The 18,860-nt window shown below is 45.1% G+C and overlaps 1 protein-coding gene across 1 annotated transcript in view; it reads right to left on the reverse strand.

Moving 5' to 3' along the window:
• The window catches only part of MUSK (muscle associated receptor tyrosine kinase), a 331,368-nt gene that overhangs the window by 126,432 nt on the left and 186,076 nt on the right, over nucleotides 1–18,860 (reverse strand). The window contains exons 7-9 of the mRNA XM_069745513.1: nucleotides 10,334–10,493; nucleotides 8,986–8,992; nucleotides 6,180–6,443 (exon numbers count right to left, since the gene is read on the reverse strand). Of these exons, the coding sequence (XP_069601614.1) occupies nucleotides 6,180–6,443; nucleotides 8,986–8,992; nucleotides 10,334–10,493 (431 nt within the window). The remainder of the gene's footprint in view (nucleotides 1–6,179; nucleotides 6,444–8,985; nucleotides 8,993–10,333; nucleotides 10,494–18,860) is intronic.

Genomic DNA, 18,860 nt, shown 5'->3' on the forward strand with positions numbered 1-18,860 from the left:
CTGCGTGAACTGGTAGTCAAGGCTGGTTCTGTAGTGCCAGTAGGCCCAGCTCCCCCTGTAGGACTGTTGGGGTTCGGTAACTGCGGCTGCCTCGCGGCCTAGCTGTTCTCTCCTCTCCTGTGGGCCTTGGGGTCCACCACCTGGTTCCAGCACCGTCAGCTGGTTCCGGGCCGAGCCTTTGGCTTAGGTGCCTCCTCCTGGGTATCCGAGTTCCGCCAACGCCAGGCGGTCCTTGGTAGTGCTTTTAAGCGCGGGCACCTACAGCTTAGTAACCGGGTTCCAGCACCGTCAGCTGGTCCTCGGTCGTGCCATTGGCTCTTGCACACTGGGGCAACGCATCCGGGTTCCAGCACCGCCAGCTGGTTCTCGGCAGTGTTTTTGTCACAGGTACTCCCTCGTGCCAAGCCTGGTTTCAGCACCGTCAGCTGTTTCCGGGTTGTGTCAAGCTCACTGAGACACCTATGCTTGCCTCGTCGTGGTGCGGTCGGGTTAGCCAACTCCAGGGTGCCTCCAGTTTAGGAGCTTCCTATGTGGGCTGCGTGAACTGGTAGTCAAGGCTGGTTCTGTAGTGCCAGTAGGCCCAGCTCCCCCTGTAGGACTGTTGGGGTTCGGTAACTGCGGCTGCCTCGCGGCCTAGCTGTTCTCTCCTCTCCTGTGGGCCTTGGGGTCCACCACCTGGTTCCAGCACCGTCAGCTGGTTCCGGGCCGAGCCTTTGGCTTAGGTGCCTCCTCCTGGGTATCCGAGTTCCGCCAACGCCAGGCGGTCCTTGGTAGTGCTTTTAAGCGCGGGCACCTACAGCTTAGTAACCGGGTTCCAGCACCGTCAGCTGGTCCTCGGTCGTGCCATTGGCTCTTGCACACTGGGGCAACGCATCCGGGTTCCAGCACCGCCAGCTGGTTCTCGGCAGTGTTTTTGTCACAGGTACTCCCTCGTGCCAAGCCTGGTTTCAGCACCGTCAGCTGTTTCCGGGTTGTGTCAAGCTCACTGAGACACCTATGCTTGCCTCGTCGTGGTGCGGTCGGGTTAGCCAACTCCAGGGTGCCTCCAGTTTAGGAGCTTCCTATGTGGGCTGCGTGAACTGGTAGTCAAGGCTGGTTCTGTAGTGCCAGTAGGCCCAGCTCCCCCTGTAGGACTGTTGGGGTTCGGTAACTGCGGCTGCCTCGCGGCCTAGCTGTTCTCTCCTCTCCTGTGGACCTTCGGGTCCACCACCTGGTTCCAGCACCGTCAGCTGGTTCCGGGCCGAGCCTTTGGCTTAGGTGCCTCCTCCTGGGTATCCGAGTTCCGCCAACGCCAGGCGGTCCTTGGTAGTGCTTTTAAGCGCGGGCACCTACAGCTTAGTAACCGGATTCCAGCACCGTCAGCTGGTCCTCGGTCGTGCCATTGGCTCTTGCACACTGGGGCAACGCATCCGGGTTCCAGCACCGCCAGCTGGTTCTCGGCAGTGTTTTTGTCACAGGTACTCCCTCGTGCCAAGCCTGGTTTCAGCACCGTCAGCTGTTTCCGGGTTGTGTCAAGCTCACTGAGACACCTATGCTTGCCTCGTCGTGGTGCGGTCGGGTTAGCCAACTCCAGGGTGCCTCCAGTTTAGGAGCTTCCTATGTGGGCTGCGTGAACTGGTAGTCAAGGCTGGTTCTGTAGTGCCAGTAGGCCCAGCTCCCCCTGTAGGACTGTTGGGGTTCGGTAACTGCGGCTGCCTCGCGGCCTAGCTGTTCTCTCCTCTCCTGTGGGCCTTGGGGTCCACCACCTGGTTCCAGCACCGTCAGCTGGTTCCGGGCCGAGCCTTTGGCTTAGGTGCCTCCTCCTGGGTATCCGAGTTCCGCCAACGCCAGGCGGTCCTTGGTAGTGCTTTTAAGCGCGGGCACCTACAGCTTAGTAACCGGGTTCCAGCACCGTCAGCTGGTCCTCGGTCGTGCCATTGGCTCTTGCACACTGGGGCAACGCATCCGGGTTCCAGCACCGCCAGCTGGTTCTCGGCAGTGTTTTTGTCACAGGTACTCCCTCGTGCCAAGCCTGGTTTCAGCACCGTCAGCTGTTTCCGGGTTGTGTCAAGCTCACTGAGACACCTATGCTTGCCTCGTCGTGGTGCGGTCGGGTTAGCCAACTCCAGGGTGCCTCCAGTTTAGGAGCTTCCTATGTGGGCTGCGTGAACTGGTAGTCAAGGCTGGTTCTGTAGTGCCAGTAGGCCCAGCTCCCCCTGTAGGACTGTTGGGGTTCGGTAACTGCGGCTGCCTCGCGGCCTAGCTGTTCTCTCCTCTCCTGTGGACCTTCGGGTCCACCACCTGGTTCCAGCACCGTCAGCTGGTTCCGGGCCGAGCCTTTGGCTTAGGTGCCTCCTCCTGGGTATCCGAGTTCCGCCAACGCCAGGCGGTCCTTGGTAGTGCTTTTAAGCGCGGGCACCTACAGCTTAGTAACCGGGTTCCAGCACCGTCAGCTGGTCCTCGGTCGTGCCATTGGCTCTTGCACACTGGGGCAACGCATCCGGGTTCCAGCACCGCCAGCTGGTTCTCGGCAGTGTTTTTGTCACAGGTACTCCCTCGTGCCAAGCCTGGTTTCAGCACCGTCAGCTGTTTCCGGGTTGTGTCAAGCTCACTGAGACACCTATGCTTGCCTCGTCGTGGTGCGGTCGGGTTAGCCAACTCCAGGGTGCCTCCAGTTTAGGAGCTTCCTATGTGGGCTGCGTGAACTGGTAGTCAAGGCTGGTTCTGTAGTGCCAGTAGGCCCAGCTCCCCCTGTAGGACTGTTGGGGTTCGGTAACTGCGGCTGCCTCGCGGCCTAGCTGTTCTCTCCTCTCCTGTGGGCCTTGGGGTCCACCACCTGGTTCCAGCACCGTCAGCTGGTTCCGGGCCGAGCCTTTGGCTTAGGTGCCTCCTCCTGGGTATCCGAGTTCCGCCAACGCCAGGCGGTCCTTGGTAGTGCTTTTAAGCGCGGGCACCTACAGCTTAGTAACCGGGTTCCAGCACCGTCAGCTGGTCCTCGGTCGTGCCATTGGCTCTTGCACACTGGGGCAACGCATCCGGGTTCCAGCACCGCCAGCTGGTTCTCGGCAGTGTTTTTGTCACAGGTACTCCCTCGTGCCAAGCCTGGTTTCAGCACCGTCAGCTGTTTCCGGGTTGTGTCAAGCTCACTGAGACACCTATGCTTGCCTCGTCGTGGTGCGGTCGGGTTAGCCAACTCCAGGGTGCCTCCAGTTTAGGAGCTTCCTATGTGGGCTGCGTGAACTGGTAGTCAAGGCTGGTTCTGTAGTGCCAGTAGGCCCAGCTCCCCCTGTAGGACTGTTGGGGTTCGGTAACTGCGGCTGCCTCGCGGCCTAGCTGTTCTCTCCTCTCCTGTGGGCCTTCGGGTCCACCACCTGGTTCCAGCACCGTCAGCTGGTTCTCGGCAGTGTCTTTTGCTCTTGTACCTTCTGCTCCCCATCCTGGTTCCAGTACCGTCAGCTGGTTCCGGGCAGAGCCTTTGGCTTAGGTGCCTCCTTCTGGGTATCCAAGTTCCACCAACGTCAGGTGGTCCTTGGTAGTGCTTTCAGGCACGGGTACCTCCTGCTTAGTAACCGGGTTCCAGTAACGTCAGCTGGTCCTCGGTAGTTCCATTGGCTCTTGGACCTTCGGCTACCCATCCGGGTTCCAGTACCGTCAGCTGGTTCTCGGCAGTGTCTTTTGCTCTTGTACCTTCTGCTCCCCATCCTGGTTCCAGTAACGTCAGCTGGTTCCGGGCAGAGCCTTTGGCTTAGGTGCCTCCTTCTGGGTATCCGAGTTCCGTCAACGTCAGGCGGTCCTTGGTAGTGCTTTTTAGCACGGGTACCTCCTGCTTAGTAACCGGGTTCCAGTAACGTCAGCTGGTCCTCGGTAGTTCCATAGGCTCTTGAACCTTCGGGTAGCCATCCGAGTTCCAGTTCCATCAGCTGGTTCTTGGCATTTTCTCAGCCTTCTTGTACCTTCTGCTACATTTCCAAGTTGAAGACCCTAACGTCGACGACCCGGAAGACCACCACGATGACGACGACACGGAAGACCACCCCGATGACGACGACGACGACGGCGGAGACGACGACGGCGGAGATGACGACACTGGAGACGACGACCCTGGAGACGACAACATGGAAGACCGAGAAGCAGAAGAACAAGAGGCTGCAGAACAAAGAGCAGAAGAACATTAAGCATAAGACTTAATATCAGAGCAAAAGATATTATCTAAATTATATGCAGAAGAAGACTAAGCAGTGTATGGGGGTGAGTCCGTTCCTCCTCGTGGTGCCCCTGGATAAAGCCTGATGCTGCAGGCCAAACTGAACGCGGACAAATGTAACTTTTGTGACTGGCAGAACGGAAGGTGTAATCTTCAAACTTTTATAGATAACAACTACGGGAATGCCTGTCACAAATGAGAATATGATGAAGAAGTAGAATAGGAAGAATAATAACAGTGGAATAAAAAGAATATGTAGAATAAGAAGAATAATAATAGTTGAATAAAATGAATATGAAGAATGTAATAAAAAAAAAAAAATAGGTAGAAGATGAAGAAGAAGATGAATAAGGTGAAGAAGTTGATGTCAAAGATGCTGATGATGATGAAGATGAAAGTGTGGGAAAAGAAAAAAAAAAAGAAAAAAAAGAAGGGGAAGGGCGTGGAATAGTGAAACATCAATATCTGACAAAATAAAAAAAAAATTTACATAGTCAATATCTTTGTCACTCCGAACGTCTTAAAAAAAAACAAAAAACATGCTATTCTATTTGATTGGGATAAACCTCTATGACTTTAATGTCTCCGCCACCTCCCCAAATACATCCGGCATTATTCTTAGTTGTTTTCCTTCATGTAGAATGAACCTACAAGGAAAGAAAGGGTTTATTTTAATTCCGATATTTTGGTCCCATTGACTTGCATTGGGATCGGGTATCGGTATCGGCGATATCCGATATTTTTTGAATATCGGCCGATCCAAACCGATACCGATACTTTCCGATATCGGAAGGTATCGCTCAACACTAGTGGTTGGTGATTTCTCCATGGTCTTCTTGCTTCTTTTGGTCACATGCTTCCACTCATCTGCTTTTGGAGGTTCTCTGACACTTTTTGCACCTTCTGTGACCTTTCTGGGTAGTGAGGAAATTTGCCGTATTGGGCGGTGGCAGTCCAATAGGTATCGCAGTTATGTTAGGCCGCACCGGGTTATCGAGGAGCAGTGAGGCCTCATGATTGGGGGTATTGGCTTGATGTGATGGTTTGTTTAAGTGTTGTTTTTTGTTGTTTCAGGGTCTTCACCGGTTTTGGTGTGGATCTTCGGTCACTCGTTCGTTCACTGGGAGTAATTATGTGTTTACGGTTATGTTCACAGTTATGTTTGGGATATTCGCCAGATCCTTTGTAGCTTCAAGGACTCCTCCTAGTTCAGGATAATATTTACATTGTGGTTAATTGTTTGTTATTTATTTATTTATGTGTTAAATAAAAGGCTGCTGTGGCCAAATTATTCCAAAAGATAATTCTTGTCTTGTGTTTTTTGGGAATGGGTTTGGGGGAAGGTATCGGATAAAATGGAGGTGATCCGAGGTAAGGGGGTCACCCGGTATACCCAGGGCTCGACAATACCATTGTCATGTGATCCATAAATCACTTCTCCTTCCCTCAAGGAAAACAGAATATAACTGTAGATGGAAACATTTAGGTATATCTGTTATTTCTCCCTTTTTATTTTTTAACTGTTTTGCATATCTGTGTGTCGTTTTACTTCTACCTTTTGATATCTTTTTATCTTTTATTGTAAGCACTGTATATTTTTATATTAAACCTTCAAATCTTTAATATGTTTGATTCTTGTATGCCCTAAAAGAATCCATAGCCTTTGAGAGACTGTGTGACCTTTTGATTGTATGACAATAACATATTTTAGGGACTCATCATCCGTGTGTTTGAGTGGTGACACCACATTAAATAATCGGGGTGTGTGGAATGGGTCGGGGTGTGATTTATGCTCACTTTAAAGCCAAAAAATTGAGGTTGAGAGCTTGATTGAGTGAGAGGAGATAAATTAACCCTTGCAGGCACACCCCATGTCACACGCAGAGAAGTGTGTCTGTGACAGTGTTTTACTCCAGTATATAGCATATATTCAAGTTAAGCACCTTGGACTTACATCATTTAAATTCTAGGATGGACATTGATTTTTACATGGTACCTGCATAATGGTTTTGGAGATGGACCATCTCCAGTTGGGTTGCACTCCTGGAAAAAGTGGTTGCAGAGCAAAGCTTCAGCTGCTGGTCGACAGAAAGGGCTTACAGTTTTCAGTTCGGTCCAAGCTATTTGAGCCAGCATCTCCTGACTTTCTTCTGGTTCAGCATTAGTTGCATTGAAGAAAACCAAGGAGTCCTTTGAGATCAAAGCATGACATATGTCTCCTCTGTAGGTGCTGCAGTAGCCTACATCACCCCTATAAAGCCTAAGAACAAAGTGACAGAGAAGTTGTCATATTCACAGACACTAAGTAGTAACATACAGATGTAGCAAAGGTTGGCAAATACAATAATCTATACATTTTCCTTAAGGAGTAACTGTAATTTTAATTTCATAAATCAATAAGACACATGAAAATAAGCAACTTTATAATATATCTTATCAGAGAAATGTGCTTCTTTCCCTGCCAGGACTGATCATTCACTCTCAATTCAGGGGTAAAATCAGTAAAATCTGAATTCATAGAAGAAAAGGGGAGGGAGCAGCTAGAGGTGGACACGGACATTCTACTGCAAGTTCCATAGAACGTTATGAGCACTAACTGCCACTTATCTCTGTATTGGAAAAAAATCTGTTTTTACTGAAGACAGATTTTACCCATGAATTTAGACTTTTTAGAATAAATGGTCAGATTTCTCTGATATGATATACTAAAAAGTTTCTTATTTTTATGTATACTATTATTTTGTTTCCTAATTGATGGTTACTTTTTAAAGCTGATGACTCATGCTAACATCTATTTTTTTTATATAAAATTTGTGGCTACTACTGATTGCCTGGGTTTGGCTTTGGAAACCACTGGAAATAAGGTCTTCTGGCTGTATGTCCGTCAGTATGTCCATTAGTATGTGCATCAGTATGTCCGTCAGTATGTCCGACAGTATGTCCGTCAGTATGTCTGACAGTATGTTCGTCAGTACGTCCGTCAGTATGTCCGTCAGTATGTCCATTAGTATGTCCAACAGTATGTCCGTCAGTATGTTCGACAGTATGTCCATCATTATGTCCATTAGTATGTCCATCAGTATGTCTGACAGTGTGTCTGTCAGTGTGTCCATCAGTATGTCCATCAGTATGACGGTCAGTATGTTCGTCAGTATGTTCGTCAGTATGTCCGACAGTATGTCCGTCAGTATGTCCGACAGTATATCCATTAGTATGTCCATTAGTATGTCCGTCAGTATGTCTGACAGTATGTCCGTCAGTATGTTGGACAGTCTGTCTGTCAGTATGTCTGTCAGTATGTCCATCAGAATATCCATAAGTATGTCCGTCAGTATGTCCATTAGTATGTGCATCAGTATGTCCGTCAGTATGTCCATTAGTATGTCCGACAGTGTGTCCGTCAGTATGTTCGACAGTATGTCCATCATTATGTCCATTAGTATGTCCGTCAGTATGTCTGACAGTATGTCCGTCAGTGTGTCCATCAGTATGTCCGACAGTATGTCCATCATTATGTCACTATGTCCGTCACTATGTCCGTCACTATGTCCGTCACTATGTCCATCAGTATGTCCGTCAGTATGTCCGTCACTATGTCCGTCAGTATGTCCATTAGTATGTCCGACTGTATTTCTGACAGTATGTCCGTCAGTATGTCCGACAGTATGTCCATGTCCATCATTATGTCCATTAGTATGTCCGTCAGTATGTCTGTCAGTATGTCCGACAGTATGTCCATCATTATGTCCATTAGTATGTCTGTCAGTATGTCTGTCAGTATGTCCGACAGTATGTCCATCATTATGTCCATTAGTATGTCCGACAGTATATCCGTCAGTATGTCCGTCAGTATGTCCGACAGTATGTCTGTCGGTATGTCCAACGGTATGTCCGTCAGTTTGTCAGTCAGTATGTCCGACAGTATGTCCATCATCATTATGTCCATTAGTATGTCCGTCAGTTTGTCAGTCAGTATGTCCGACAGTATGTCCATCATCATTATGTCCATTAGTATGTCCGTCAGTATGTCTGTCAGTATGTCCGACAGTATGTCTGTCGGTATGTCCAACGGTATGTCCGTCAGTATGTCAGTCAGTATGTCCGACAGTATGTCAGTCAGTATGTCCGACAGTATATCCATCATCATTATGTCCATTAGTATGTCCGTCAGTATGTCCGTCAGTATGTCCGTCAGTATGTCCGTCAGTATGTCCGACAGTATGTCCGACAGTATGTCCGACAGTATGTCCGTCAGTATGTCCATCAGTATGTCCGTCATTGTGTCCATTAGTATGTAAATTATTAACTTCTAAAACTACATTTTTGATCATTTTGCTCTGATAAATCTCCAGCCATTGAGGCAAAATATTTGCTCTGGAAACTGAGAGTTGCAGTAACCACATGAATATTATATTCAAAGCCACTGGGGTAACAGAATAGACGAGACTAACTAGTAGAAACCTCATACAGTTATGTATTTAGAAACATTTCTGTATCAGTCGCACAAGAAGAAATATTCAAGATATAAATGCAGATGTTAAAGCTGAAGGTCCTTGACCTCTATGTAAAATCTTAAGTATGCAGTCTACATTAGTGGAAAAGGGGCTACAGGGGTAGGGTACCACTTCTGCACCCCCAATAGCTATGGACCTATATAAAACATCCCAAACTTCCCATACATGCAGTATTTCTATCTGTGGCAGAAAAATGCCGACTCTAGCAAGCTACAATCCATTGATAATAGTCAATGAAATGTGTCTTGTATTAATAAGCAAAAATAAATGAATTCCTTAAAGTCCTACCTCCATTCTTCAGGAAGCGATTATTATCCAGATGCAGAAAAATGACATTAGGAGAAAGAGAAAAGACAAGGTCAGCAACATATAAATGAAAGGCTCCATTAGTCCTGAAGCTGAAGTCCATTTGTTCCCTATTTTTTGGTAAAGGATGATGAAGATGATAATTTAGATGGGCTAATTTTCATATTTATTGTGCGAAACTGTGGAAATGCCACAATGTGTGAAATAAAAAAAATAGTGTAATGCCATAGTGTGATATATAAAGTGAGGACTACGGTGCTAATATAACCATCATCGACAATAATGTGAACTTCTGTGGAGGTGAAAATTATTTTATTCATGGACAAAGCTGAAAATAATAATAATAATAATTGGATACCAATCTGTCTTGGTAGTGTGCCCGCTATAATCCACATATAGTAAAAATGTTATAATTAAATGGTACCATCTAGTGGTCAGTATAGGAACTACAGTACTTTTCCATTAGCTACATACAGTATGTGCTGAAAGTAAAGGTCTGCTACTGCACATCTATTCATCAATTAGGATTTTATTTTCTTTCTACGGCGTTCTATGTTCTCCTGCTCTAACGCTACGGGCGATGAGTCCTTCAGGCACTTCGAATGATTTATACTGGCATTAACAGGGCACAGTGGTATTACTGTAGATTGGAAAATTCTGACAACTTGTAGAGATGACGAGCAAATTTCTTCTGGTCTCCTCTTATTCGGCAAGCAATAGCGCTTACCAGAGGGAACCCGGATACCTGTAGAGTGCTGAGGCTGCATGTGTCGCAATACACAGACTCCATACATGTGTCGTGACTGTCACACAGACGCGACACATACAGCTACAGCGCCAATTAGCTGATCAGCTGGCACGATCCATGTACCCAGGGTTCCCTCTGCAGCTTTTTGGATAAAGCTATAGCTTGCCGAATAAGCGGAGAAATTCGCTCAACTCTACTTACTACATGCACATGTGCACATGCACGCATGAGGATGCGTTTAATGCAAAGTGTCAGGATTTGACAATCTGCAGTCACATCACAAAAATGTAGCTCAAGCCTGGAAAAAAACCCATTTAATCAAATCAAACCCACCAAAGAACCCTCACTCTAAGCATGTCATGCTCAGCATGTCATACTCACAAGACACCATAGACAATGCAGTACAGGTTTGAAGCAGAATTTTTTTTTAACCCAACATCCTAGATAGAAGAAGTGAGCAGTATCCTTTATTACTTTTCTATCCTCTTGTATCCACGTTTGGCTTTAGCTAAAAAAACCCAGCATGAACAATGTGTGCAAACATAACTCTAACCCTAGGACCAGTAGATATACGGTACATACCTGATATGCTAATTGTGGCTGCCGCTTTTGCTGTACCAAAGCTCCCACTGTGCTTGTTATCGGCCATACAAGTAAACAGGCCAGGTCTGTTCGCTACAATGTGCAATTTGGAGAAGATGATTCCATCTTTGATGTTTTCTTCAACAGATTCTGACGAAACCTAGACAATGGGAAATACAATAATTTGTAACTTTGATTTCTCAATACTAACAGTGGTTGAGCCATTATATTAGGTAGAAAATGAGACATAACAAGTAAACCTATATTTGTTTACATATTAGAAATAGGACATTATTGAAGGCCTTACTTGCTGCAAATAAGCATCCAGCCATTAAACAGCTGACATCAACCCCATAACCATTACCCCACTTGCCACCACACCAGGGCAAGTGGGAAGAGCTGGGAAAAGTGCCAGAATTGGCTCATCTAATAGGTGATATCCATGGCCCCATACCAGCCAGAGAATACCAGCCCCCAGCTGTCTTGCTTTAGCTTGGATGGTTGTAAAAAAGATGGGGAATCCCGTTCTGCTTTTTAAAAATTATTCATGAAAATAATTTCAAAAAATGGCATTGGGACCCCTTTATACTTGATAACCAGCCATGATAAAGCTGACAGCTGAGGAATGCAGCTTACAGCTGTCAGTTTTGCCTGCACAGGTTATCAAAAATAGAAGAGACCCACGTCATTTTTTTTGTTTTTATTTATTTCTTTATAGTACTGGTCCCGGCTGATGAATACTCCCATTAGCGGTGCCTGCTCTTCCTGTTATCAGTGACAGCAGGCATAGGCTGATGAGAGTAATACTCTGTCATCAGCCAATGTCTGTGACTGGCGGCAAACTTTTAACTGCTGGTCACAGATACTGGCTCACACATTTGACTATGTGGTAACCACAGTTCTTTGACTGGTGGTAATAATTTTACCACCGATCAGAGGTGCTGGTGTTTTTCAATATGCATGTTTGGTATCTCCGTAATTGTACTGACCTAGATAAACATACAGTATTTCCAGGATTTTCACTGTAAACTAAATGCTGTAAATAAAATAAAACAAAAGACAATTGCAGAATTGCACTTTTTTTATTTTTTATTATTTCACCACACTTTGGATTTTCTTCCAACTTTCCAGTACATCATATAATAAAATGGATGCTAATGTTCGAAAGTACAACTCCCCCCCCCCCAAAAAAAAAAAAGAGCCCTCACACGGCTATGTTGACATAAAAATAAAAAAGTCATGACTCTTGGAATAAGGGGAAGAATAAACAAAAGCGCAAAAGTGAAAAATTGCTCATTCCTAAAGGGGTTAATCAAATTCAAGCAAATAAGTTGACTAGGCATAAAAGGACCTGTGGATATTTAGGTTTGTCGGGTTTGACTGAACTTTAGTAAAAAAATTCAGTTTGGGTACAAAGAATTTGACCCGATATTGACCCCAAACCCCATATAAGTCAACGGGGACCCGAACTTTGGTGTGGTAAAATGGCTTTAAAAAGGTCGCAGTAAGGGGGATGCAAAAGGAAGCAAAATGGAGGTAAGAAAAGGACAATTGGCCTGCAAACGAATGTGGATAAGGAAATTATTTAAATTTACATTGAATTATAAAAGAAATATTTAAAATAATAAACTGGAACCAGGAGGCAGAAGTCCAAGTGAGGAGTGGAGCAGTTCCATGCCTGAGTGGTTTACTGTTCTTGTTAATAAATAAATGACAAAAATGATGTGGGGTCCTCCCTCTTTTTAATAACCAGCAAAGGGAAAGCAGACAGCTGTGAGCTGTTCTTATGCTGGAAAGGGGCCAATATCTATGGACCTTCCTAGTCTATTAATATCAGCCCCCAGCTGTCTGCTTTGTTTTGTTGCTTATGAAAAATAGATCCCCCGAAAAATGGTGTGGGGTCCAACCTATTCTAACTTTAACTATTTAAATTCGGAAACATTTTATTGTTGAGGTTGAAATCTATGCCCCTAACCTGTCTAGATCTAAATGATCCCCCTCATTAAACAACATGAAAAGTTTACTCTATTTACTGTATAGTCTGAAATCTGCCAGGTAGTAAGACGAATCTGTAACCTTGCCTCCATTACTGATCAGAAGCTTTCTGATTATGTACAGTGTACACTAGAAGCTGCCAGTCAGGAGTTTTGTTGAGGTTATGCTCAGAGCAGAAGACTTACCTCTGCTACATGTACATTGTAATGCTATTGCCAGCACACCTACATCACTCCCCTTCCTTCTCCATGCAGGAATGTCGACATACTCCCTGCCCTGGGTGCGCAACATGCTCCCTGCTTCCTTCCTGTTTTGAGTCACAGTGGCACACCTATGGCGCACACAAGCACACTCCCTCTGTTCTTAAAGGGGCAGCTTGTGCATAAAGTAAAATACCGTCAGCTGAGAGTCATTTAGTGTAAATGTTCACCTGCAAGATGGCTCCCAGCCAATAGCTGGGAACTGAGAGGCATCTTGTTTAAAAGGCAATCTCTCCAACAAGGAGATGCCGAGCAACACATTGAGTCATTAGGTACTGTGGTGTTCTACCAGTGAAGTTGCAAGGTCCACTGGTCCTGGTGTGGCCAGTATCCGGAACCTGAAGTCCCTGGCCCTAGTGCATCCAGTCCAGAATCAAAAAGTCCACAGTCCTAATGCAGCTAGTCATGAACCCATTGTCCCTGCACCTGATGTGGCCAGTGTCCTGAACCCAAAATCCCTGGTCCTATTGCAGCCAGTCTTCAACCCAAAGTCCCTAGTTCTTGTGCGGCCCATCCTCAACATGTATTCCATGTCTCCGGGTTGCTACAACCAGTCTCCGAACACTGAAGCCACATCAGTGGAGCCTGAACCCTGAAGCCGCTCCGGCTGTGCCTGAATAAGTGCTGTCCCTTTGTGTCAGTAACATTTCTGCCTGACAATCCTGAAACCTGAGTCAAAATCAGTAACAGTTCTACATGAGGATCCTGAGCCTAGTAGTCTGAATGGAGCCCGAGTTCATATATGTTTCTGCGTACCTGAGACAGATTAGGAGAGGTACCTGGAGTGCCTCGAACATCTGGAGGCTGAGAATTCTGGTAACCTTAGTTCATAGCCTCCAGGTGTCCCAGAAGCTGGGAACTCCAGTAGCCAGAAAGTCTCCCATCTGTGTGCACATGTTGCTTTTTTGTTGTGTTTTTGCCTCTTTTTTTATTGTGATTTTAATTGCGTTTTTTGTACAGCAATGATACAGAGAGATAGAGAAATAGCCAGCAGATACCCAACAGCTTTCTAAGAATAAATAGCGTTGGATTCACCCTAATTTAATAACTAGCTAAGGGAAAAACAGACAGCTGTGGGCTTATATTATCAGACTGGGGAGGCCCATCCCCAGCCTAAAAATACAAGTCCACAGCAGCTGCATAATTGATGTGCCAATTCTGGCACTTAATGTTCGCTCATCTCAATTGCCTGGTGAGGATGTAATGGGATTAGGGGTTAATGTCAGCAACTGTCCCTGACACCAAGCCCTGGGGTTAGTAATGGAGAGGTGTCAGTCAGACACCCTGTAAGTAAACAGCAATAAACACACACACAGAAAAATACTTTATATAAAAAAAAGCAGACACCCTGTTTCACCAATTTATTTCCCCCCCAAAAATTCCACTTTAGTTCAGTGAATCTGCCTTAATCCACATGAATGTATCATGGCTAGCCCCATTTAAAATTCCAGCATATTGAGCCCTATTCAGAGAACGGGGCTTTATAGGCTGTCACATCAGCACACACTGCCATATCTGGCAGTGCTCGGCAATAGCCGACAGTGTCTGTGACCCGTGTTAATTTTACTGACATCAGCGCTGGTCACAGACCCTGCCGGCTATCGCTGAGTGTTGCGAGATCCAGCAGTGTGTGCTGGTAAGACAGCCTGTGAAGCCCCACTTTCTATACGAGGCTCTATATTCTGGAACTTTGGACTGGGCTCATGTGGGACATCGATGTGGATTACGATGTGGATTACAGCGGATCCCCAACATCAATGTGGATTATGGTGGATCCGTCCCATGCCGGTCTGCTGTATTGCAACAACTTTGTAGTGAGATTTTTTTTAGTAAATAAATTAGTGAAAAAGGGTGTCTTGTTTTCATTTTGTTGTTTAAATTAAGGACTTTTCTGTGTGTGTTTATTGCTTTTTACCCACATGGTTAGTAATGGGAGTGTCAGACTGATGCCTCTCCATTACTAACCACTGGGCTTGATGGCAGCTGTGATTTTTGACAAATCACAGCTGTAATCAACCACATATATTGCCCCAACTACCACCGCACCAGGGCAATTGGGATGAGAATGGTAAAGAACCAGAATTGGAGAATCTTATTCTGGCATGTCAATTCTGAGGCAGCTGCGGTCTTCTACGTTTTTGACTGGGACTGGCCAATAACCATGGACCGTCCCAGCCTGATAATAGAAGCCAGCAACTGTCTGTTTTACCTGCACTTTTTAAAAAAAATAGGGTGGACCCCAAGCAATTTTTTTTAATTAATTTATTTATCTAGTGTTAGGTCTCGAGTTCCCGCTTCTGCACAGGGGGAATCTCGAGCCATCTCCGCTGCGGTCTCCCATTCTTATCCAGCCGCAGTGGAGTCTGCTCAGCAGGGACGTCGGTCCCAGCGTCTTGCTCACTCTCACTCTGTACAGAGAGTTACTGCTGCTTCTTCAGCTTCTGCCATTAAAGCCAGTGCTGGTCAGCAGCGAGCGGACTTCTCTGGGACTAAGTCCTTGTCTGTCTGCACACACTGAGCATGCCCAGGGCAAGATCTCCCGTTGGTGATCGAGGGTCATGTGCTCAGGCTCTGCAGCACATTCCATTGGTCCTCTTGGCAGGTCTTGGAAGGGCAAAGTTTCTGTGGCCACTTCCTGTCCTGCAACTATATAAACTGCACATGACCGCACAGCCATGCGCTAGTGTACAATTGTTAATGTGTGTATGTTGTGAGTGCAAGTCGTCCTTGGATACCCCTACCCTATTGAGTGTCTGTTCGCGGAAGGTGTATGGTTGCTATCTAGCGCCCGACTTGTCCTACAGCACGAATCACACATTACAGCGTCCAGTTGCTGTGACCGCCAGTACGGCGCCGTGCACTTCCTCTGTGCTTTCCTTACCCAAGCCTGGGTGGTTAGTGGCGTTCGTCAGTGCGGCACCGCATGCACTCTTGTGCCTTTATATTGTTATTTAGTTTCCTTACACACCCAGTTGCGGTGTTGTGCCAGCAAGGGTCTAATCGGACTTCAATCCTAGTTGGGGTTGAGTTCGCTGACTACTTGCTCGCGCTCTATGTGCGGTACCGCGGTCCTGTGACGCAACAGGAACGCTTCCTTCACGCTGGGTGAAGTTTAATCCACGTGTGTATACTTATGAGTACCGCCATATAGTCCGTCATTACTTGGCAGCAGGTTCCATCTCTGCACGGTGGACCCCAGGCTGCGAACGCACCATACTCTATCTGTCTTATTATTTGGTGCGTTCCGCTAGCCCTAACATCTAGTCAATGAATTAATCACATAGAGCAGTATATATTTAGCTTTTTAACTACCTTTTTTCCTTTTTTTCAGCCAGTTTTATTAAGCTACAAACAGCATTCAATGCTGTACAAAAAAAACTTGAAAGAACACTAGCAAAAAACACACACAAAAATGCATCCAAAACTAACGTATTGCACGCTGCATTTTACCTGCCAGTGGAGAAATTTCTGCATCCAAATACTCAACATCTATGTTTTTGCTGCAGATTTTCCGTAGGTCACGTGCACACATTGAGTATTTGGTCAGTTTTTTACCTCACTGTTTGTAATCCAAAACCAGGAATGTAACAATCAGAGGAAAAGTATAATAGAAACACGTCATCACTTCTGTATTTATCACCCACTCCTGGTTTTGTCTTACAAATCCTGAGATAAAAAACTCTGTTGTTTCAGATGCTGGGGTCATCTGAAGGCAATTGTCTATGCTATGAAGATACGATATGTGCAGCATCTGAAACAACAGATACTGGAAGCCTGTGCTAGCATTTCTTCTGCGGTGTTGCTACCAGTGTTTCAAGAGTGGGAGAACAGGGTTGCATTGACAATCCAACAAAATGGGCAGCACTTTGAACACATTTTATAAGTGGTCATAAACTTTTAAATAACTTATGAAAGAATAAAGTTACGATAAAACCAAGCACACCATTGTTTTTCTTGTGAAATTCTCAATAAGTTTGATGTGTCACATGACACTCTTCCCACTGGAACAAATAAAGTTGGATCCTAAATGGCAGACTTCAAAATGGCCGCCATGGTCACCACCCATCTTGAAAAGTTTTCCCCCTCCCATATACTAATGTGCCACAAGCAGGAAATTGATATCATCAACCATTCCCATTTTATTTAGGTGTATCCATATAAATGGCCCACCCTGTATATAGGGTATGTGTATATGATTTTTAAATATTCTATGTGAGTGCCCCAGCTTGTTTTTCACTTTTTTGTTTTTACAACCGTGGAATCAGAGTGTTTTGTCCTATATTAAGCTTGTGCCGGGTTTCATAGCAATAATCTGCTAACAGTTTCCCTTTAAACTCACCTGCAGGTGTCCTCTCACTGCTTCAGCATCCATCTCACAGGCAGCCAGTGTTACAATATTATTTCAAGAGCAGTGAGAGTTGCAGCAAATGTGTTTGTAAGGAGACAACGTTCAGTTCTACTGTTCTGTGTCACTTATATGCCACACACTGGTAATACCTCCCTTTATTTACAATAAGCTCTGTAAGCAGATTCTCATGCAGACCAGTGCCAGGCCCATAGCCTGGATCAGCTCATTTACATATAAGAAAAAATGTGGATTTCTCTGGAATAAGACATTGGGTTGCAGATATAAAGGTGTCATTGTATTCAGCTTCCTATGACCTTCATGCCCATGTAAATGGTTTAGTAGAGTTGAGCCTAATGACAGATTCCCTTTAAGCATTGACCTCCCCACCATGAATAGCTTCATCTTTATAGGTGTTTGAGTGTAGCCTTGACCAATTCAGAATCATCAACATACATCTAATATTTTTTTCCTGATCTCTGATTAATAAATCCCATTGCTTACACATTTTTAACAATAAAATTACACAATTTGCACAAAAAAAGTTGAAGCAAATGCAATGATAAATGTCCTCCACAGTATAGCAGAGTTATTCCCCTCTATAAATTATTATGTCAGAACAACGACTGCCTATGGGCCTATATTATGAAACCATAAAAACTCCATGTGGTGACATGCATAGACTATTGGGGTAAGTTTGTACATCATAACAATGGTGCAAATAGTGCAGAAGGGGGCCTCACCACAGCCACATCTGAAAAAACTGATAGAAACAAATCTGGAATACCTATTAAGTACTGTTTATAAAAGTATTTATTATTAAAATTTTTGCATACAGTTGCATATTTTTTTATAGTTTTCCGTGAATTGTTGCAAACACATGTGACAACACATTTTAATTTATGTTCATTTTTTAACTACAGGTGCTTCTCACAAAATAAGAATATCATCAAAAAGTTAATATATTTCTATTCTTCAATACAAAAAGTGAAACTCATAAATTATATAGAGTCATTGCAAACAGAGTGATCTATTTCAAGTGTTTATTTCTGTTAATGTTGATGAATATGGCTTACAGCCAATGAAAACCCAAAAGTCATTATCTCAGTAAATTAGAATAATTAACAAAAACACCTACAAAAGCTTCCTAAGTGTTTAAAAAGGTTCCTTAGTCTGTTTCAGTAGGCTCCACAATCATGGGGAAGACTGCTGACTTGACAGATGTCCGGAAGGTAGTCATTGACGCACTCGACAAGGAGGGTAAGTCACAAAAGGCCATTGCTAAAGAAGCTGGCAGTTCACAGAGTGCTGTGTCCAAACATATTAATGGAAAGTTGAGTGGAAGGAAAAAGTGTGGTAGAAAAAGGTGCACAGGCAACTGGGATAACCGCAGCCTTGAAAGGATTGTGAAGAAAAGGCTATTCAGACATTTGGGCAGATTCACAAGGAGTGGACTGCTGCTGGATTCATTGCTTCAAGAGCCACCACACACAGACATTTCCCGAACAGGAGATACAAGTGTCGCATTCCTTGTGTCAAGCCACTCATGACCAATAGACAATGTGAGAAACTTCTTATCTGGGCCAAGGAGAAAAAGAACTGGACTGTTGCTCAGTAGCCAATGTGTTATTTTCAGCTGAAAGTAAATTTTGCTTTTCATTTGGAAATCAAGGTCCCAGAGTCTGGAGGAAGAGTGCAGAGGCACACAATCCAAGCTGCTTGAGGTCTAGTGTGAAGTTTCTACAATCAGTGATTGTTTGAGGAGCCAGGTCATCTGCTGGTATAGGTCCACTGTGTTTTATCAAGACCAAAGTCAGCGCTGCTCTCTACCGTGAAATTTTTAGAGCACTTCATTCTTCCCTCTGTCGACAAGCTTTTTGGACATGGAAATTTTTTTCTCCAGCATCTGGCACCTGCCCACACTGTC

This window comes from Ranitomeya imitator, chromosome 1 (assembly GCF_032444005.1).
Source record: "Ranitomeya imitator isolate aRanImi1 chromosome 1, aRanImi1.pri, whole genome shotgun sequence".
Taxonomy (NCBI): domain Eukaryota; kingdom Metazoa; phylum Chordata; class Amphibia; order Anura; family Dendrobatidae; genus Ranitomeya; species Ranitomeya imitator.